Below are 23,382 nucleotides of genomic sequence, written 5' to 3' on the forward strand. Positions count from 1 at the left end.
ACATGTTTGTTTTTATAAAGAAAGTCTGAGGCTGTTTTAAAAATACAAGAATAACAAAATATAAACAGAACTTACGCCATTTTTTTTTTTGGAAGTGTAAAGAGAAAACTCAGATATCCGAATAGTTCAATGAAAGTAATTGATCCTCGGGTTTGAAATAAAATAGTTTCAGGTCAATTTCATTAAGTTTATGTATCTTTTTCATCATGTGGCCCGCGACACGAGTGTTGGAAATTAAAATGGCCCCTCAGATTGAATTAGGTTGCTGCTCTAATAGATATAGTTATATTGATGTATTAGATCAAAACATTTTTGCAATAGATAAAAGAAATGTTTACCTCAAGACTATAAGGTTTATCATATTAATGAACTGTTCAAGACCTAACAGATATCAGATTTATGCATAACACGCGCAAGAACGCCTATAATTTAAACAAGAAGAAAAAAAGAATACCAATAAATAATAATTATTAAAACCGTAAAAAAAATGTAGTGGTCCACACGTAGTGTACAGTAAGTGCTGTTCTCTTCCCACACTTGATTGTCTTCCCCTGTTGTGTCATTGTTTTGTGTGTGCGTGTGTGTGTGCTACTTAATTGAATATTGAGCTAGTTATGCATAGCTTGGCCTATTACAATAATCCTTTGAGAGAGGGAGAGATGGATAGAGAGAGAGAAAGAGAGAGAGAGAGAGAGAGAGAAAGAGAGAGATGGGGAGAGAGAGAGAGAAGGAGAGAGAGAGGGAGAAAGAGAGAGATGGGGAGAGAGAGGGAGAGAGAGGGAGAGTGAGAGAGAGAGAGAGAAAGAAATGTATAAATAAAAAGAAAGAAATAGAGAGATACTGGTAAAGTTCTTAATCCGGACACTCTATAGTCTATAATTGTAGGCATTCTATAGTGTGCCTTGGCGTCAGTTTCGGCCTTGGGCCAATTTGACCGATTGCTCAAATCGGGACCCGCGCCTGGTAGGGACCCGCAATTTTCATTAAGCATATCCATGCTCTTGTCACATGCTTTTAATGATGTAGGATGTTATGAGTTAACATATTTAGTGTCTTGTACGATAGGCGTATTTTTAATTAACCAGCTGGCGCCTAATGAGATTAAATTTCTTCCCATGCATGCTGTTTAACAGATGTTCATATAATAATCTAATTCTAAATTATAGTACCAGATGTTATTGTAAAAAAGATTTAAAGATGGTCCTCTCAAGTATTTATTAAACATGACCTTGTGATTCGTAAACCCAGCCCTGCTTGGCATTGTACAGTATGTATGCGTTTTTATTCTAGGTTACGGTGGTCATATTTATTCAGGAGTGTACTGGTGGCGTGAAAATACTGCTTATCAGAAGCCATTTAATGTTGAAGTATTAAATGTTGTTTTAAATATCTTATGTCACACGCGAAGGGAATTAACTCTTCTGAATACTTAGCTAATTATATGTCAGACATTATTTTGTTGTTTCCCTTAGATTTTGTTTTTCACTGTCAAAGGTCACAATAAGAAACTCTGTACGTTGAATCAAGACGAATTTTTCAAGGATGCCATATTCTTTAACCATTGTCAATAATGTTTCTGGATGGCCGGTCTTAGATAATTAAAGGCCCTAGGGACCTAGGCGAAATGAATTAAGTGGCTCCAAATGAAAAAAAAATAAATAAAACAGCGAAAGACTCAAATTATGCATTTAATAAGTGAGGTTAGGACATAGCTTTGCATGAGGTCTTGTGGGACATGTTCTCCGACAAAATGAACTATGCATACCAAGAGTTGCGATGACATGGAGGCCTATACAACAAAAGCGCAAACAAGGACGTCCTCGTAGAACTTGGCGCCACGCCTTCATGGAGGACCTCAGAACAGTAGACACCAGGTGGGAAGAGGCTTCAGACATTGCTAGTGACAGATCTTTGTGGAGACAGCTGGCCAACCAGTGAACCAAACGACGTGGGAGGACATAAGTCTAAGTCTAAAAAAATCCATAAATTGCAAGATCTGAAAGGATAAATTTACTTATACTTTACTAATTACATGACGTCTCTGTGTATATGATATTGAACTAACATGACGTCACTGTGTATACGATATTGTAATAACATGACGTCACAGTGTTATATGATATTGCACTAACATGACGTCACTGTGTATATGATAATGTACTAACATGACGTCACGTTGTATTTGATATTGTACTAACATGACGTCACTGTGTATATGATAATGTACTAACATGACGTCGCTGTGTATATATTATTGTACTGACATGACGTCATTGCGTATTCGATATTGTACTGACATGACGTCACCGTGTATATGATTTTGTTCTTACATGACGTATATGTGTGTGAAATATAATGTGCTAACAATACGTCTCTCCGTATATGATACTGCACCAACATGACGTCTCTGTGTCAATGAGATTTTACTAACATGACGTCTCTGTGTCAATAATACTGTGCTAACAGGACGTCTCTCTCTCTCTCTCTATATATATATATATATATATGAAAAAATGTGCTAACCTGACGTCTCTGTGTATATGATACTGTACTAACAAGACGTCTATGTGTTAATGTAACTGTACTATCAAGATGTCTCTGTGTAAATGTAACTGCTCTAACATGACGTCTCTCCGGATATGATACCATACTTACATTAGGTTAATGTGTTTATATCATCTGTCCTATAGGTCGCAAGGTCTGAAAAGGGAACTTAACTTAGTCAACCTAGTTTACTTTAACATTAACATTGAGGACAAGATTCCCTTTTTTTTTTCTGTAAAAGTAATTATTTGTAGTTCTGCCCGAGGCCCCCACCAATTGGAGGCTCTTGACGGCTGCCTAATTTGCCTATACCTAATGCCCTGATCTGTTACTAAACTTAAATAAAGAACGCAATATATAGGTACATGATATTAAAAGGAGAATTTAAGCAGTTGGTTATTGCGCTGACCACATAACATTGTCCTCAACTATTAGCTACAGAAGTAGGGAACTTCCTTAAAGGAAAACATATAAACTAAACAAGGTTACACGGACAGTTTGTGTACAAACACAAACTCAAAATCGACCCCGCAGTGGTCCACTTTGGCAGGTAAAAAGGCAGGTTTCAATATTTTCAGAAAGAATATCAAAATGAAATTCTATCAAAGCCAAATAACAGAGAAGAATGGAGAAAGAACGTTGAGAGATCTTGTATGAAGCCCCAACGATTCAACAGACTAAGGGATAAGTGCAGGTGAAGTTAAATGTGAACCTGGCCTAAATTATGTTTTATAATGAATATCTAATTGATCTAATTGTTTGTATAGGGTCAATCTCTTATTCAAAGCCTCATAAAAAATAAACGTTTCGTAAAAAAAAAAATAATCCTTAGTTAAGTGTCTTACAGACATGAAGAATGGAGAAAAAGGTTGAAAGATTTTGTGTGGTGCCCTAGTGGTCCAGCAGACCAAAGGATGGGTGAAAGTGAATGTGAAGTTAGATGTGAACCTGGCCTACCTGATGTTTTATAATGAATATCTAATTGATCTACTTGTTTTTGTAAAGGATCAATCTCTTATTCAAATCCTTAAGAAAGAAACATTTCGTTTTAAAAAAAAAAAAAATAAATAATGTAACTATGGTTAGAAACATCCTGCAGTTTGTTACTATTAATAGTGAAAAGTTGTAAAAGTGGTGTATTTTTTATGAAAAAAAAAAAACTGCATAAAAGTGATTTAAAAATATTAAATGTTATGTTGTCGGATTTTCACTACCTTTTCTAGTTTACGAGATCTAAACGGGACGGACGGATGGACGGACAGACATTCGACACAAAACTAATAGCACCTTTTTCTCTTTCGGAGGCCGCTAAAAAACATCATTCAAATTAGAGCCTTTATATTAATTGAAACTCAAGTGCTGATGGGAAATAGAAGCAATTTTTTTTTCTGTTAAAAGAAATATAAACTGTGAAAACAAGAAAAAATAAGTATAACCCTTCACCTTCACCCTGCCTAAGTCTATTGGACCATTGGGGCACCACACAGGATCTGTTGACATTTGTTCTCCATTCCTCTCTTTACCTTGGTTAGAATCTCATTCAAATCCATCCATTATTGTTGTCTTCTTATCGCTTTCTCTGTCTGCCTCTTCTTCTTTTTTTGCTACTGTTCCCTAAAGGAAAGTCTTTGAGAGCCCTGATGAACTTGTTATATGGCCATAGAGTTTTAGTATGTCATTTTGAGAGTAGTTAGCAGGTCATCGTGGCGTCTAATATCTGTATTAATCTTGTCTCTAATCTCTTCAAAGAGGATTAACCAATGTCCCTCAAAGAGCTTTGCGCTCCGTGCTTATTGTGGTTCCAGGTTTCATCCTAAAAGGTAGGGTCTGCGGGCTTTTTCTGTGCACGGACAAAATGTTTGGAACTCATCCCCCATCGATCTCAAACAGACAACATGCTATACTACATTTCAAGATTCTAGAAATAAAAAATTACCCTTTGGGCCAGGATTTTGTGATGTTACTATCACAAACGAGATACAAGACATAGATAGCAAAGACAAGGAGACACAAACACTCTTTTGTTTTCATGGCAATCAAATCATTAAATAGAAAAAAAATCTGATATCAGAGTGAGTCTGGTGTGAATGTACATTTTGTTTTTTTATATTTATTACGTTTTGTTTGGTATAATGCACAAATTGTAAGCCAAATTTCCTTACAGACAATAAAAATTATTATTATCATCATTATTATTATTATTATTACTATTAGTTAAGAAGAACATTAAGACCTACATGTATAAAACTTTTTAGATTATTTTATTATTTTAGCTCTCGTGTTTATGTTTGTAATGTTATCACAGCGCCTTGAGACTACATTTTGTTTGATGACAGCGCTTTATAAAAAAATATTAAAAATCAAAGTTAATAAGTTTGGCTCAAATCCTTTTAATGGGTGAACTGTTTGTTTGTTTGTTTTTTTTTTGTTATCTGTAGACATTGGCTGCAAATTAACATGTCATAATATATGCATTACGTTGTTTATTGTTATATGATATCAATGACACTTTCATCTTGTTCAGCTTAATTCTTCCAATTAGTAGTGTGAATTATAAAGATACTTATTTTGAAAAGTGCAATCTTTTAATCCGTTATGTTAAAAGTCATTTAAATCAAGTCTTCATTTAATTAACAAATATGTTTAATACGATTTAGTAATAGCTGAGATTCAATTTGTTTTGAATGACTATTAATTTAAAGCAATTGCATGTCAATTATAGACCTTCAGATCTATTTTATACCCACTCAAAATTAAATAATGGGGGGAAAAAGTCAACCGGCGGTTAAGAAAAATGATTTACTCCACAGACAATTTGAGCATTGTAACCCTAACGTTCTAATCCAGCGGTTCTCAACCTTTTAAGCTCGGCGACCCCTTTTTACAATCCCCCACTCTGCCGCGACCCCCCTCTCCACACACACATACAGCAATAGATGGGTAGGCAAAAGCAATCCATATTTTTAGGGTCTTAGGCGACCCCTGGCAAATGGTCAATCGACCCACAGGCTGAGAACTCCTGTTCTAATCAAACATAAAATTATACTCCACGGACTCACCGATTGAACGTCACCTGCATATTAATAGGATGAAATGAAATAATTTCCAAATGTACACTGGGTCACGCATTGAGACAGATGTTAAATCTATATTTCTATGTTAATTTAATTCTGATTATTATAGGGGTTACGCCATATATTAGTGTAATGTAATTATTCCTGTCTTGCATATGTAATTTACTTAATTTGTTGTTTTTTTTTTTCATTTTAGTATTAAAATTAATTTTGGTTTTGGTAAAATAGATTCATCGACATAAAACTTTTTCCTGCATCTTTTTAAAAATGTGTCTTGTTAACTGAATTAATTGCTGCCTGTGTGGATCACTTCGGGGGCGATTTTGAGTTTGTTTTTCCAGACAAACTGTCTTTGAATTTTTTAAAATTTATTTGCGCCGGGGGGCAAATTAATTTTATCTTAGTTTGTCTGCTTTTCCTCTTTTTCATTACTTCTTCTTACTCCACATAAATATTTACAGCTCGTCTTTCCAGACCAAATACTTTGACCTCCTACATCAGTTCTTTAACCTATCAGCATGTATTTTATCAAACAGTAATAGGTTTGTGCCGTTTAAATTGATTCCCAAATAAAAACAGAAATGAGCTTGGTTAGCACACCAAAAACAAAACAAGAATCATGGTGACGACATTAATTAAAATAGAGCTGGGAGGGGAGGCTACTTAATACGTAACCAGGAAAAGAAATCAGGTCCTTGTTACAATCTTCAGAACAAAAAATAAACTCTTATTTAGGTTGCACATTCATGGGCGAGACATAGGTGTACACGGATCTCGAAAACGGCTCTAATGGTTTTCCTAGAAATTTGACAGTTGATGTATAACGTTGTAAAAAAATTTACTAGCTCGTTGTTCACAATGGAAATTTCTTAGTCTGACCGTTCTAATTTTGTAAGTATAGAAAATCCATTAAGTATTTTCTCTAGAGGATTAGAAAATCTTTATCTTGAAATGGTTACGTTTCGGGTATTTCCGCATGTATACCCTATTTTTTTAAATTTTAAAGTTCCGTAACATTTTGAGCACGTCTTCTATGTTTAGATTTAAAGGCATATCATTAGAATATTATAAAGTCTAGTAGATTTATACAATCGCTTAACCATGATTTTTTCCTCCGTGGGTGTTTGGAGGGGGGGGGGCGGGGTACACAATATAAATTTTGTTTCAATGTGACATTCATTATAAACAAATATCGGTTTGTAAAACTATATAAAGCAGGTATAGTATTTACAAAAAAAAATATATTGATAAGTGTGCTGTATTGCCAGCCAGTAGTAGAGACAAATTATATTCACAGTAAACAGTAACTTTTTTTTTTAATTCGTACTAGACTGCTGCATAATAAATTCAGCTAGTTACAATTGCTTCCTTACAGACTGGGTAAGATCAGTGGCGTCATTAGGGTCGGTGTAACCAGGTGCGGATATCTCAGGGTGTAACACCCCTTCAAAATCTATTTCCCCCCAAAAACAAAAACAAACAAAAAAACACCCACCCAGCCCATCCCCACCCCTCCAAAACGTTATTTGTTTCTTTCTGTTGAACCATAATGCTGTGAGATAATTAATTGATTGTGACTGTAAAATGTTTGTCGAATCCATTATAAAATATCATCATTTATTATTTATAGTTAGTAAAATTATTGAAATTAGGATCATTGAATATTTAAAACACGCATAATACAATAGTTAAGCAGAACTCGAAATATAATATTTCATTTTATTTTTTATTTTAATTTCTTCTATAATTAATCAATCTAAATAAGTGTTTGTTTTAGATCCAAAACTATTTTTTTTTTGTTTTTCAAAAGCTCAAATATATAACACGTAAAAAAAAAAAGGAGGGGGGGTAATTAGATTTTAGAAGAGCAATTAGAATCTTATACCGTAGTCATTGTTCAAGTACAAATTAAAAGGAATTAAAAAATTATAAATTACGCTAACAAGCTTTAATCGTGAATCCTTTTTTTTTCGTAGTGCAACTTTTATGTTTATAGTAGGCTCAGAGCGCTATGGTCTACTCTCCGTGGAGGGAAAGACTCTTGTATTGTTGACCATTGTTCACGTGTAGCCCCATACTGATGGTAGGAGACTTATGTCGATTTAGACGTATTGTCTTTGAACGTCTTAAAACTTAAAATAGCTGGAATAACTTCTTTCTAATCTATACTAAATATAACTTCTTTTTTTCTTTTTTTATCATATTGAAAAATTTACCTTCAGATGAAATAAAATAAATGCAGTAGATTTTAGAAATAATATAAAATGGTACTTTCAACTATATATCTAACTCGCTACAAAAAAACACATATTTTCACTTCGGCATTCTTGAGTCGTCTTAGTACTCAAGACAGCTTACGAAAGTACCACTTGTCTTGTATCATTCACACTAACTAGTCATCTACAAATTGCTAAATTTATTTCACGGTAACCATGGAAATACAACACACACTACATTACAGAAACATTAGTTGACAATCGTTTTATTCTGAAGTCCAAGATTTTTGTCTATTTTGTTTTATTTCTTTCATCAATCATTATCCTTCTTAAGATTTTCTGAAAATAGATTTAAAGTATTTGTTTTAAATGCAATTTTATCATTTAACATTATTTTAAGATGTCTCTAAAATAAATAAAGATTACGTGTAATGTTTGTATAATATGTTTAATGTTTGTAAAATTTTAAACTGTTTCGGGTGTTCCTTCAGAGTTGAAGATTATCTTTACATCCAAAGTGCAAACATTTGAAGATAATCTTGACAACCTACAACGTGGTCCGAACCTTCTGGAAGACGACGGGGGATGGTATGTGGAAAGGGTATAACCCAGAAGCCATTGAGAAAACTGAATGACACTTCAGCGAGCATATCAAACGACCAGGTACCCATCAGACTTGGGGACTCTCACGATGTTTTTGTTGAGTGTTAGATAGCTAGTTTAGTGAGTTGGGTTGCGCCCTTTGTTAGACCGACAGTGAACGTACATTTATTAGTGACGACATAGACTTTGGGTTAGAGATTAGGATAGACTTTTAATTAATCAGTTACCGCTAGATTCTCAAGGGGATAACATCGCTCTATAGTGACAGACTAGACTGTGGCCCATTCTGTAAGTAAACGTTTGTTTCAAGTTCACCTTTAGTCAACTTGGTCATTGAGTCTGTGTTCCTGTTTAGTACCTTATCTATATTTGTGACGGTGTGCATGAAGAGCTCGCATATTGAAAATACATCATACAAGGTACGCACGGCGCTTAGGCTACATACTCATTTTTAGGAATACTTCAGCTACATCTGACTACACATGCATCCGTTACATGAGATAGACTTAATTGGTATCTTCTTCTCTCTGACTTGTGCATTCGGAGGTGCCGTTGATAAAACGATACACCACTAAGTGGCAATAAAATGACTCAGTGTAGATATAATGTTCTTGAGTGTAATTCTTTAAAACTCGAACTTGAAACATTGAATATGAATAAAAGAAGTAATGATCAATTAAACTCACCTAATATTTACTTAATCTACCTAGAAACATCTAGCTCTTACTCTGAAAGTCATAACTCTAAACCTACTGCAACTAACTAAAAAAAACTTCAACTACTTTCCTTATAATCTCGTCCCCTAAACCACTAATTTTTTTTTCTCCAATGCTCAGGCTATCATCCTTTACATTTCATTTCACTGTCAATTGTGACCTCTCCTAACTCACTCTCTTGCATCTGAGCTCAAGATACTCTGATAGATTAGAGATGTTACTTCAAAAGGGAACATATAATTTCAACTAGATAATGAAAAATTGTCAAAATAACTGATTCAAATGTTTGAATTTACAAAAAATAAAAAAAATAATAATAATAGAATTAATTGAAAAATGTATCAATAAGCGAAGCTTTTTTTTTTTTTAATTGATATTTTGAGTTAACTTCAATTTTTTATTTTGTTATATTTGGCTGTTTTGGAGTTTGTGGACCACTGCTCTAGGAAAACAATTGAAAAAAAAATGTAACTAATTACCTACACTCTCCCCTTATTGCACGCAGTAGCGGCCATTTACCCCTTCCGCAGTTACCACGGAAGTCGTCACCCTCCATGGCACCAAAACTAAAACCAGCTAGACTTGTTTTCTTAATATACTTGATCTAGAATATATATATAACAAAAAACGCATTAAGATATAAAAGCAAAATAAAACAAGGTTACAAAAGACAGTTTATGTGGAAACACAAACTCAAAATCGGCCCCCGAAGTGGTCAATACAGGCAGGCTTCAATATTTTCAGAAAGAACATCCAAATGAAATTATATCAGACAAATGAGAGATAAGGATGGAGAAAGAAGGTTAACAGATCTTGTGTAGTGCCCCAACTTTCCCGCAGATCTAAAGGATAGGTGAAAGTGAATGTAAAGTTAGATGTGAACCTGGCCTAACTAGTTCCCCTTTCAGACCTTGTGGTCTAGTGGTCTATAGGGCAGATGATGTAAAGTTCATCTGTTTTTGTGGCCTACGGTTAACGAGGGTGTCATGTAGCCAGCACAACGACCAACCACCTTTAATTTTTTCCCCAACTAATGTCAGGTACCCATTAGAGCTGAGTGGACTTAGAGGCGCCCAAGGATTTCAAAGTTAAAAAATCCCAGTCTTCACCAGGATTCGAAACCGGGACCCCCGGTTCGGAAGCCAAGAGCTTTACCGCTCAGCCACCGCGCCTCCCCTGGCCTAACTGATGTCTTACAAATGATCTAATTGTTTTGAAAAATGTTCAATCATTTATTCGAATCCGAAAGATGAATAATGAAAATCTGATTAATCGCAATACAAATTGATTAGGAAAATAATTTTTACAAGATTACTATTCGTTTTAAATTAGGTCTAACTTATAATGCATTGTAATTAGTTTTTTTTCTTTAAAAAACCGCTACCATAACTGATTTTAAAAATTAGATTTTTCGCTTTCAGAAAAAAAAAAAGTAGCCGTTGCATCAGAACCTTGAATGGTCTAAAATATTGTGATGTCGGATTTTCACTATCTGTTCTAGTTTACGAGATCTAAACGGGACGGACGGACAGTCGGACAGACATTTCGTACAAAACTAATAGCGTCTTTTCCTCTTTCGGGGGGAGCTAAAAACTAACTCTATTTAAATGTGTAACCCAGGCATGTCAAACACGACGTATGCGACCCGCGACCACTTTGCATGCGGTCCGCTTGGCCACCTAAAAAAATATAAAAATGATGTAAAACTATTACGCTGGAAAATAAGAGATGACAAGCTACTTGAATTAAAAATAGTATTTTTAAATTGAACACGAGAATGAGTCTCCGGTGAAAGCAAGCTACATTTTGTCAAACTTAATTGCAAGTCATAGCAAATCATTTAGTGAATGTGATTTTATGAAGAAGCATTCAAACAAAAAGCGTTATCTAGGAACACTGTGGCTGATAGAATAGATCACGTGTCAGCAAGATTGATTGAACAATTAAAAAATAAAATAGTTAATTTTGAACATGAAATGTAAACCTGTTGAACATTTTAAAACTGACAAATCGGTTCGGAATTTGGCTTTTTCAGCTGATTTCACTGGTCACCTACAAGACTTTGAATTTGAAACTTCAAAGTAAAGACAAAATTGTCACAACTGCGTGTAATCAGCAAAAAATTACGATTGTGGATAAACCAAATATCAATCGAAAATAATGTTTACATCTTAACGTGTCAGGAACTAAAAAAGATTAATTATGGCTACAACATTTGGTAACTAGGTTCTACACCTGGAATCGTTAATGATGCTTTCAATGACCGTTTTCGTGACTTCGTTTCATACGAATAAGATTTTTCGTTGTTAGTATCTCCTTTCTCATTTGATTCTGAAAATGCTGCTGGCATTGTGCAACTAGAGTTGATAGAATAGCAGTCAGATTCTTTGTTGAAATCGAAGTATATAGAATTGGCTGTGCCAAAATGTTACATGTATTTACCTGGCCTGAACGGTACTTTGAATTGACGAAATTTGCAGCCAGAATTCTTGCTATGTTTGTAAACACTGATCTCTGTGAGTAGTTCTTCTCCATAATGTAAGCTACAAAAACACCTCTACGTTTGAGATTATCTGATTAAAATGTGTCATCAGTGATGAAAGTGGCAGTGACAAACAAACTTAAATCTGATATTGATAAACTTGTATCCCAGAGAAGAGGTCAAGCATCAGGACAAAGAAAATTATGCGTTATTATATAAATGTTGTATTACCAACTAGTATTAGAAATTTAGATAACTAATTAATTATTGTATTCTGTTGTGTTGTTTCTAATGTATATAAAACTAGTAGGCTAATTTGACACTGAATTTTTTACTGCAGCCCCTCAGATCATAGAAAGTTGGGTTATTTTGTGGCCCATACACCATTTAATGAGTTTGAAATGCCTGGTGTAGCCATCCCTATGACATGCCTGGTGTAGCCATTCATTATGACATGCCTGGTGTAGCCATCCCTATGACATGCCTGGTGTAGCCATTCATTATGACATGCCTGGTGTAGCCATCCCTATGACATGCCTGGTGTAGCCATTCATTATGACATGACTGGTGAAGCCATCCCTATGACATGCCTGGTGTAGCCATTCATTATGACATGCCTGGTGTAGCCATTCCTATGACATACCTGGTGTAGCCATCCCTATGACATGCCTGGTGTAGCCATTCCTATGATATGCCTGGTGTAGCCATTCCTATGACATGCCTAGTGTAGCCATTCCTATGACATGCCTGGTGTAGCCATTCCTATGACATGCCTGGTGTAGCCATCCCTATGACATGCCTGGTGTAGTCATTCCTATGACATGCCTGGTAAAGCCATCCCTATGACATGCCTGGTGAAGCCATTCCTATGACATGCCTGGTGTAGCCATCCCTATGACATGCCTGGTGTAGCCATTCCTATGACATGCCTGGTGTAGCCATTCCTATGACATGTCTGGTGTAGCCATCCCTATGACATGTCTGGTGTAGCCATCCCTATGACATGCCTGGTGTAGCCATCCATATGACATGCCTGGTGTAGCCATGCCTATGACATGCCTGGTGTAGCCATTCTTATGACAGGCCTAGTGTAGCCATTCCTATGACATGCCTTGTAGCCATTCCTATGACATGCCTGGTGTAGCCATTCCTATGACATGCCTGGTGTAGCCATCCCTATGACATGCCTGGTAAAGCCATCCCTATGACATGCCTGGTGAAGCCATTCCTATGACATGCCTGGTGTAGCCATCCCTATGACATGCCTGGTGTAGCCATTCCTATGACATGCCTGGTGTAGCCATTCCTATGACATGTCTGGTGTAGCCATCCCTATGACATGTCTGGTGTAGCCATCCCTATGACATGCCTGGTGTAGCCATCCATATGACATGCCTGGTGTAGCCATGCCTATGACCTGCCTGGTGTAGCCATTCTTATGACAGGCCTGGTGTAGCCATTCCTATGACATGCCTTGTAGCCATTCCTATGACATGCCTGGTGTAGCCATCCCTATGACATGGCTGGTTTAGCCATTCCTATGACATGCCTGGTGTAGCCATTCCTATGACATGCCTGGTGTAGCCATTCCTATGACATGCCTGGTGTAGCCATTCCTATGACATGCCTGGTGTAGCCATTCCTATGACATGCCTGGTGTAGCCATCCCTATGACATGCCTGGTGTAGCCATTCCTATGACATGCCTAGTGTAGCCATTCCTATGACATGCCTGGTGTAGCCATTCCTATGACATGCCTGGTGTAGCCATTCCTATGACATGCCTGGTGTAGCCATTCCTATGACATGCCTGGTGTAGCCATTCCTATGACATGCCTGGTGTAGCCATTCCTATGACATGCCTGGTGTAGCCATTCCTATGACATGCCTGGTGTAGCCATTCCTATGACATGCCTGGTGTAGCCATTCCTATGACATGCCTGGTGTAGCCATTCCGAAAACATTAAAACATTGTTTTAACATCGTTGTCCAAAAACTTCTTGCCACCCAATACGCCGAAAGTCGTCAGGGGAAATAATCTAAATAAGTCGCCGTTTAATCAGGTCGGTAGAATGTAGGTCTGTTGTCCAACTTTTGCTGGCCTTAGGATTCCAAGTGCTATGCACAACAATACACAACAATTTCAAATGGTGGAACCTTAAATTGTCGATATTGTTACATTCTTATCTTCTCTTTCAAAAGTTATTAGTACATTATATTTGCCTTCGCAAGTGATTTGCATTTTGCAGATAAAAAAAAAAAACACCATTAAACTTTCAATTTCGGTGTAAGTCTGAGAGAGAAAAAAAAATAACCTAAAAAAATACTGAGAATTAGTATGAAAGCGAATCCAAATAAGTGGTAGGTGTGTTTGGTATGAGTGAAGTGACAAGTTATTAACCCTTAAAACGCGTGTGGTAGTTTAGCCTCTAAACATCAGACTTGTGTTTGCACTCATTGTAAAACAGTTCAGCACTTTAAAGGGTTAAACGACTAACTTAGAGGTTTTGTTGATAAGCCAGCCTCTCATTCATAGTGTCGAGAGAAGATGCTTTACAACTGCTAATATCCCGATTACTTTTATATGTATGATAGAAGTGGGCTCGCTACCAATAAATAACACAATCTATTTAATGTTGTCATGTGTTTCTTTAGCCAGCGGTTAATGCCCAGGGTGTCATGTGCCTTTACTTTCTCCAACAAAGTCAAATTCACTTCACAGTTGAATGGACTTACGGGCGCCCTAAAAGTCACAAAATTAAAAAAAAATCCATTATTTACAACTTTTAGAAGCCAAGTGTTTAACCACTCAGCCATTGAGCCCCCTTTAAAAAGCGTATAAAACTAACATTGGGTTTCTCCTCAAAAAAGCTACGTCGAAATAGCGCTGACAAAATACTTTCTCCGAACTAACGCCAACAAGATATCTGTAGCTGCAAATTGTTGTAACTCTTATATCTTATCTTATATAATACAGACGTTACTTCAAAAAAGTAGACGATTACGTCCTACGCGTCAGACATTTAGTCATGCATATTAACCAATGACCTAAATTTTGCCAAGTCACTGGTTTTCCTGGCTAGCTAAGGCTACCTATTCCATGCTCTAATAGCACTAGGGAAGAAGAAGCATTTGTGCAAGTTTGTTCTAGCATATGGAACGAGGAATGTGCATTTTTGTCTTTCTGAGTATTTTTATTAGATTTTGTTTTGTATTTGAAGATTATGGTTCAAAAATTGTCAAATCTTTATCAAAATATCTTGAAAATACACTGGTGGACAGAGAATTATGGAATTTGCAGATCTTAGAGAGAATGTCGAGACGCTACACAGGCCTTAGAGTGGAACTCCCAGGGGGGAACGCGTGTAGAAAGGCCAAGAACGCAGTGCATTAGAGGAAGCCGAGATGACAGGAAAGAGGATTTATGGAGAATAGACGATTTGGTCATAAAATTGACCTTATCAGGATGATCCTGGAATCGCATGGCAAGAAACATCTAACGGAGCTTCTGAAAATTTAGACGCTGACCACACTTAAAACACACACACACACACACATTATCACCGTTAAAAGCACAAAGAAATTGATTTTCGTACTTTTTGACAGCAATTACACGGGAAAAAAGTTTATATAAAGTGAAGTTGTATCAAGAAGTTTGGGTCAGAGAAATAATTTGTAATATCTAGAGTGCTAGAACAATGATGCTTGACCTAATTCGACCTGTTTCAACACTTGCGTCGCGGTCCATATATACCGAAAATCAAGGCCAACAAAAAAAAAAAAGCAAATTAACCTAAAACTATTTGATTAGATTGAGATCTAGTATTTACATTTATTAAAGGGATATTTGAAGTTTATCTTTTGGGTTTTTTTAAGAGTCTAAAGATAGTTTCTATGTGCTCTATTGTCATTTTACGACCGACTCATTTTTTGTCTTTTTATGGTAAATATTAACATCAATACCTCAATCTCTAGGCATAGGTTAACAATCTTTTATTAGCGTCTTAAGTCAAGAATGCCGACATATTTGTTTCATAATTCCGTTTATACGCTGTTTTTACGTAACAACCCAACACGTTGGTTTATTTTCATGTTCCACAAAAAGTTAAGACACTTTTTTTCTGGTAGATTCAGAGCCTGCCTTAGGGCGATTTTACCGATTTCTCCTAATTCGCCCAGTGCTATACAAGAGCCCGTAAAATACATTTAGCATATGTTTGTTAGTTTGTTAAATGTTTTACATGTTTCGGATGTTCCTTCAGAGTTGAAGATAGTTTACTTCCTAGTCCAAACCTCCCGCAGGACGACGAGGGATGGGAGCGGGCAGGATTTGAACCCTCGACCATCGATAAATCCGAACCATCCTAATCAATATCAATATCTGTCATGGCTCTTTTCACAGGCTATTTAAAGATTTAGGGCTTAAAGGGTTAACATGCATAGTGCATCGTAGGATTGACGTAATTTTAATTAACCCACTAGCACCTATTGCATGTATCAAGCCATATATATGTTGTATAATAAATATTCACATAATGATCTAATTTCAAGTAACAGTTGTTATTGTAACAAAAAAATAAATAAAAGAGGGGCCTGTAGGCATCCTTCAAAGTGTACACGACAATGTTTACGCCCCTAACTTACATGTTTTAACCTTTTTTAGAGAAAAGATTTTCTACACTTTGTGTTGACGTTTTTGTGGACCCGCTGGAAAAAAAGGGAAATAGGCCGGATCTGGCTCACAGACCCTATTTTGGGCATCACTGATCTAGACAAATAATAATAAATCTGTGCCATAACAAATATGTTACTAAGCTTAAACCAATTCACTCTGGCTGTTTTTCTTTCTATGTGGTTAAAAGCTTTTTCTCCAGCATCCGTTTTCGGATCAAGCTGAAATTTCGCTCTATTATTTAAACAATTTCTTTTGGCATATCAAACAAGGGAAAGAAATTCTACTTCAATGATAAGGTGGTATAAGTTGAATAGTCTCCCTTATTGTCCTGTAGAAAGACAGGCAGAGTGCGTTGCTATTTTATTTGAAAACAAAAGAACGACCTAGGTCAAAATTTATATTTACGAAAGATTTACCCTTTCTTTTACACTGAATTCATCATCATAAAATGTTAACATCCTGTCATATATATGAAAAGGGCTTATATTCGAGGCACGTGCAATTTGACCGCCTTTTCTCAGAAAGTCACACATCTAAAACAGGAAATAATCATTTTAGGTTTATTTATTTACAAATACGAATTTTTAACATATTGTCTGGTTACAAATTTTTTTTTTAGATAAAGCGAGGAAATTTTATCGGTTAAAACTAACGAAAGTCCATTTAATTACAATCTTTCAGCTAAGCAATACCAGTATAACAATAGCAAGACACTAGCATAAACGTCTCATCTACAACAGACGAAAACACACACGCACAAAAAACTAGCGCTGAATGAATGTGGCCCTATCTTTTTTTCTGGGTGATGACGTAGGACCTTGAACCAACCTGGCTTAGAGGATGACATAAGGCCTTGAACCAACCTGGCTTAGAGGAAGACATAGGGCCTTGAATCAACCTGGCTTAGAGGATGACATAGTGCCTTGAACCAACCTGGCTGAGAGGATGACATAAGGCCTTGAACCAACCTGGCTTAGAGAATGACATAGGGCCTTGAACCAACCTGGCTTAGAGGATGACGTAGGACCTTAAAACTACCTGGCTTAGAGGATGACATAGGGCCTTGAACCAACCTGGCTTAGAGGATTTTTTAGCCTTATTATAGATAAGCTGGTCGTATCGTCCATCCATTGGACTTTAAGGATTTTATGTCTTGGAAAAGCAGCTGACGTGAAAATATCTATATTTTAAGAATATATGATGTTTTTCAATCAATGTATGTCATTTTGTCTTTGAAGCATTTCACCATACTAGCAGTTAGTGATAAAGGTTCTTATACTAAAAATGGTATTAAGCATCTAGAACGATGGGCAGAACACTACCTCGATATCTATACCACACAGAATACATTAGATGATGTCGCTCTGACTCCTCTGCCAGATCTTCCAGTATTGAAATGCCTAGATGAGTTTCCAAGCCTTGACGATCTCAATAAATCAATAAACTGCATGAAAAATAGAAACTCTCCAGCAGAAGTAGTTAAGGTCAACGAAACATTCCTTCTCCATGAGCTCTATAATCTCCTCTGCCGCTGCTGGGAAGCAGGTCATGTCCCACATGATATGAGTGACGCAAATGAAACTATTTCAGGAAAAATTCAGAGAGAGAGAGAGAGAGACCCCTTTATAAAGTTTTTGTGGATCTGTCTAAAGCCTTTGACATGGTCAGCAGAAGTGGCCTTTTCAAACTCCTAAGGAAACTAGGTTGTCCACCAAAACTACTGAAGTTCATTAAGTGGAAACAAAATGTACTGTCAAATTCATGCACCTTTTGAGGTTAGCTGTGGTGTCAGGCAAGCATGTGTGCTGACACCTACTCTGTTTGGCATATTCTTCTCCTGTCTACTGCATTATGCGTAGAACGACATCAACAAAGGTGTATTTCTCCATACATGATTCTCTAGAAAACTATTTCATGTATCAAGGCTGTGGGCTAAAACCAAGTTTAGGAAAATACTTTTTAAGTAGCTCCTGTATGCTGATAATGAAGCTTGTGGCTAATACTAATATTTAGCTTCAGTCCCTGGTCGACAAACTATCTGCAGCTTGCCAGATGTTCAGCTTCAATATTAGTTAAAGCAAGACTAAGATACTATTTCAAAACACCAATACTGCACCTCACGTAACCTGTAATGGCCAACCACTATAAATCGTATCCAAAGATGCTCTGCTGGATAAAGACATTAACATCGAGATATCCAAAGCAAAGGGCACTATGTCCAGCTAAACTAATATAAAATCAGATTTAATTTAGCTTTTATTCTTTTTAAATTCCAACGCAAACAGACGGACGCACGGAAAGAACAAACTTACTTCACCATAGTTCAAAATTCTGACAAGTTTATAATTTGGCTCTAATCCAGGTGCTCTTCTGTTATAATAAAAAAGGGCTTGCACTTCAACGCTGACTATTGTTTTTGACTTTACTCCACCTACCGAAATAATCCATTGGCTATAATAGTCCTGATGGGGAAAAAAAAGATAATTTAAAAAAAAAAATTAATTTTATGTTAGTAGATTGTATAGCTTTATTATAAAAAAAAATATTAGAAATAATTACAAATACATTAGAAATATTACGAATGACGCAAAGGGAAAACAAACCTTTTTTCTACGTCACACTGCATGACGATTCTCTAAGACAAAGTGAGCTATTAATGCGACTCCATTTTTTGGTACATATATTTTATCTGGTTTATTGTTTAATTAGGTACCGGTAACCATTTTGTGAAATAATATTCTATGAAATTTGTATTGTTAATTCTTAATTTGTTTTCATATTTATCATATAGTTTCTGCTCTCGCTAGCGTTATCATAGTATAATACTAACTACTATAAATATATTAATTTTAACTAAAAATGGAAAAGAAATACTTTGAAATATTTGACTGCTGTAAAAGTTTTAGTAAACTTAAAATTTTAGTAAAAGTATTGAGCGCTGTGCTTTGTATTGTATAGTTCAAAAGTAAACATGGAAAAAGAAAGTGAGACAGAGAAACTAACAAGCAAAAAAAAATATCATTAAAATAAAACATGGTTACAAAGACAGTTTGTGTGGAAACACAAACTCAAAATCGGCCCCCGAAGTGGTCCACCCAGGCAGGCTTCAATATTTTCAGAAAGAACGTCCGAATGATATTATATCAAAGACAAATGAGAGAGAAGAATGGAGAAAGAAGGTTGACAGATCTTGTGTAGTGCCCCAGCGGTCCAGTGGATCAAAGGTTAGGTGCAAGTGGATGCAAGGTTAGATGTAAACCTGGCCTAACTAGTTCCCCTTTCAGACCTTGTGGTCTATAGGGCAGATGATGTAAAGTTGATCTGTTTTGTGGCCTAAGGTTAACGAGGGTGTCATGTAGCCAGCACAACGACCAACCGCCTTTACTTATCCCCAACTAATGTCAGGTACCCATTAGAGCTGGGTGGACTCAGAGGCTACCAAAGATTCCAAAGTTGAAAATCCCAGTCTTCACCTGGATTCGAACCCGGTACACCCGGTTCGGAAGCCAAGCGCTTTAACGCTAAGATACCGCGCTTCCCCTGGTCCAACTAATGTGTTATAATTAATGTAATTGTTTTGAAAGGCTCAATCTCTTACTTTTACCTTTCATATAGAAAAAAAATGTTCGAAAATTGCAATATACAAGATTACTTTTCGTTTTAAATTAGGTTTAACTTATAATGTATACTAAATAGCTTTTTCTCTTTAAAAAACTTCTTGCATAAGTTATTTAAAAATTAGATTTTTCGCTTTCAGAAAAAAAAGCCGTTGCATCAGAACTTTGAATGGTCTAAAATATTGTGGTATCGGATTTTCACTATCTTTTCTAGTCTACGAGATCTAAATGGGACGGACGGACAGACATTTCACACAAAACTAATAGCGTTTCTTCCCCTTTCGGGGGCCGCTAAAAATGCTGATATTAGGTTTACTTGTATAAACTATTTTGGATCAATCATGTAATTAAGTTTGCAAGAGATCTAGACTAACAAAAAGAAATGTGTGCGATTAGAAAAATATGTTTTCCAATCATTTTTGTTTAGCGGTTAGGGTTAGGGTTAGGGTTCATGCATTTAGCTTAATACGATATGATCCTATCACTTGTCTGGACCAGTTTGAAAAAGGTAGGGGTGAGAAAGAATGGGGTGTCTGGATAATCGCTTTTCAAACGTATTTGTAAAAGAAAGTTACCGACTTGAATTCGAACTCAAAGGCTAAGGCCTCCTCAACGCCTCAAACCAATAAAGTAACCACTGTGCCTCGGAAAGGCATATAAAAAAAAGGTTTTATAGTTATTTATAGTTCTTCAGAAAAAAAATAAAGAAGACTTATTTAGCTTATACCACCTTATCAGTCAAGTAAAATTTATTGTTTTGTCCGGTAAAAGAAATTATTGTGCACATACATATTTCAGCTTAATCCGAGATTGGGTGTGGGAAAAATAACGTGTACAAACTTTTACCATACACACAGACTGTCTTGGTTGACATTAACTCTTTCTCTTCGTAATTATTAACCACATTCTGGTGGAATCAACGCTGCTATCGTCAGTTAGGAGAGAAAGAGTTAACTGTTTTTCGTCGTCCTCAGGTCTAAAACAGTGAAAAGCACGAAACGTTCAAACAAACAAAATGAGTTTATTTAAGCGTTTGTAAAAATGAATGAAATGAGCTTGCAATAGCTTGGGAAAAAAAATAAAACGCCATCAACCGCTAATCATATGGTTCCCTTCTATGCAAAACGTTTTGCTTTTACAAATGACTATTGCAGTTAAACTATAATTTTTTTGTCTCCTGTAGTTGTTTGGGATTTTTCAGACCTGTATGTGACAGACGGAAAATTTTAATAGAGTTCAGAATTGGAGATGAAACTAGATAATAACTTAATAATGTATTCTAAAACTTACTAAGTTAAAGGTGTCCTCTGGGTCTAGTTTATAAATTCTACTGTGGTGACGACGACTAAGTTCATCTATTGTTTCCCAACCTGTCCAATAATCGTCTTCACCATACGATAATATGTTAAATATCACGAAATCCGAATAGCTGAGAGCAAAATTAAAACAGGCTCTGAATGTAACTACAACTCTATTTAAAATAATATACAAAGGAAATCGACAAATTACCAAATGATATGTTACAAATAACAGGTAAACATGCTTTAAGCCTTTTTAGCAGCCCCCGAAAAGAGAAAAGACGCTTTTAGTTTTGTTTGGTCTGTCTGTCCATCTGTCCGTCTGTTCGTCTTTCCGCCTGTCCCTTTTAGATCTCAGAAACAAGAAGAGAAAATGGGGAATCGGACATCATGATATTTTAGATCATTCAAAGTTCTGATGCAACTGCTACTTTTTTCTTTCCGAAAGTAAACCATCTAATTTTAAAAATTATCCATGCAAGCAGATTTTTCAAAAAGTAAACCACTTTTAAATGAAAAACTTCAGGTCACACACTTCTACATTAATAAATCAAGCTTCATTCATAGATTCGCGCATTAATTAAAAAAAAAATTGCATCTAAGGTCACTGATACATACAAACATATAAAGAGGACTCATAATGAAATGTGACATGTCCACGTGTTACATATTGAATGAGGTTGCTTGTAAGAGTACCCCAGGTAACATAATGATGGAGATTGATGCTAAAAGAGCACCCCATTCAACATAAAAAAAAATTGAAAAATTAATTTACCTATTATCGGGTATAGATCACGTGTTTCAATTAGACTTATAGCTAGGTTTAGGTATTTTAACCGTATTTTAGATCAACAGTGTATTTCCTAGGTTATTAAGTATAACCTCCAGTTATACCATAACCCTAACCCTAAGCCTGATTTGCTATGGTGTGGTCCTTACATCCATGGCATTGGGCTGTGGGCTTTGTGAGGCCTGATCGAATTGTGGCACTGAGCTTAAGGTGTGCTATGTCTCATTTGAATAATATGTATAACCTTTTTTTTTGCCATTGTAAATACCATTAATATCGATTCATCGTTTATGTCACATCATACCATTACTCCACTAAACATTTTCTTTGTTATATGTAATCTAGTAATTGATAATTGACTAGTATACGTTACTATTAGTATTATTCGTTCTTTTAGTAATTATTTTGTAAATTGACAGCTAGACTGTTAGGGATGTCCAGACAGACGAGCCACGACTAAAGTACAACCCCGACAGGAAGTAAAAAATCAGCGTTGTGGTGGAAAATCCGGCATAGCAAGTCAAACTCATCTGACACTGCCCTCCCCACTCTAGCCCTCTTGAGGGGGGAGGGCGGTCCTATTTTTATGGAAAAATCATAGTTAATGAGCAAAATTAGTTGAATCTCTATATAATATAAGATACATATTGATATTTTAACCCATTTGTATATTATGTCGCACACACACTCTAATCTCAAATTTTATCAGTAGTAAATATAAAATTAAAAAGGAAAGGGTTGTGCCAGGTGGGGGAGGGCGATACAAACAATGACCCTCCGCCCATCGGACAAACCAATACTTTTTTCTTTTTGTATTTTAGTTAAGAAATTGCATAATTAACCCTTAAAGTGCTGAGCTGTTTTACAATGAGTGCATAAACAATGGAAGCTAAACTACCACACGCGCCTTAAGGGTTAAAGGTTACAAAGTAAACTGAAAATCGGCCCAATAAGTGGTCTACCTAGAGTGTCCTAGAGTCTTCACCAGGATTGGATCACTGAATTTCTCGTTCCAAGTGTTTTACCACTCAGCCACATCATCTGCTTATATTCATTTAGCGTACACTTATATTTTTTTAAATTATAATTATTAACCTTATCCATACATTCAAAATTAATTACATGTAACACATAATAAAGAGAAACTAAAAAAAGATTCATTCTTCTCACAAAATTAGATAAATTGCCAACACGAAAAAAAAATAAAAAAGTTTGACCTATTTTAGTTAGGTAGTGAGCTAGCTTTGAGTAGGTCTACTTGGACCAAACAGTCCCCTCGCAAATTAAAAAATTAATATCTCCATCATTGACGTAGCCAGGGGGAATTAGGGTTCAAACCCCCCACCTCCCTTAAAGCAGGGGGGAGTC

General features: G+C 36.0%; 1 protein-coding gene across 1 annotated transcript in view; it reads right to left on the minus strand.

Moving 5' to 3' along the window:
- Positions 1 to 7,436: 7,436 nt before the first annotated feature.
- Positions 7,437 to 23,382, minus strand: part of LOC106068186 (chitotriosidase-1-like) — a 30,027-nt gene continuing 14,081 nt past the window's right edge. The window contains exons 6-10 of the mRNA XM_056014859.1: positions 21,217 to 21,355; positions 18,622 to 18,771; positions 16,726 to 16,842; positions 9,633 to 9,757; positions 7,437 to 8,173 (exon numbers count right to left, since the gene is read on the minus strand). Coding sequence (XP_055870834.1) covers positions 8,164 to 8,173; positions 9,633 to 9,757; positions 16,726 to 16,842; positions 18,622 to 18,771; positions 21,217 to 21,355 — 541 coding nt within the window. The 3' untranslated portion in view covers positions 7,437 to 8,163. The remainder of the gene's footprint in view (positions 8,174 to 9,632; positions 9,758 to 16,725; positions 16,843 to 18,621; positions 18,772 to 21,216; positions 21,356 to 23,382) is intronic.

This window comes from Biomphalaria glabrata, chromosome 16 (genome assembly GCF_947242115.1).
Source record: "Biomphalaria glabrata chromosome 16, xgBioGlab47.1, whole genome shotgun sequence".
In the NCBI taxonomy this organism is placed as follows: Eukaryota; Metazoa; Mollusca; class Gastropoda; family Planorbidae; genus Biomphalaria; species Biomphalaria glabrata.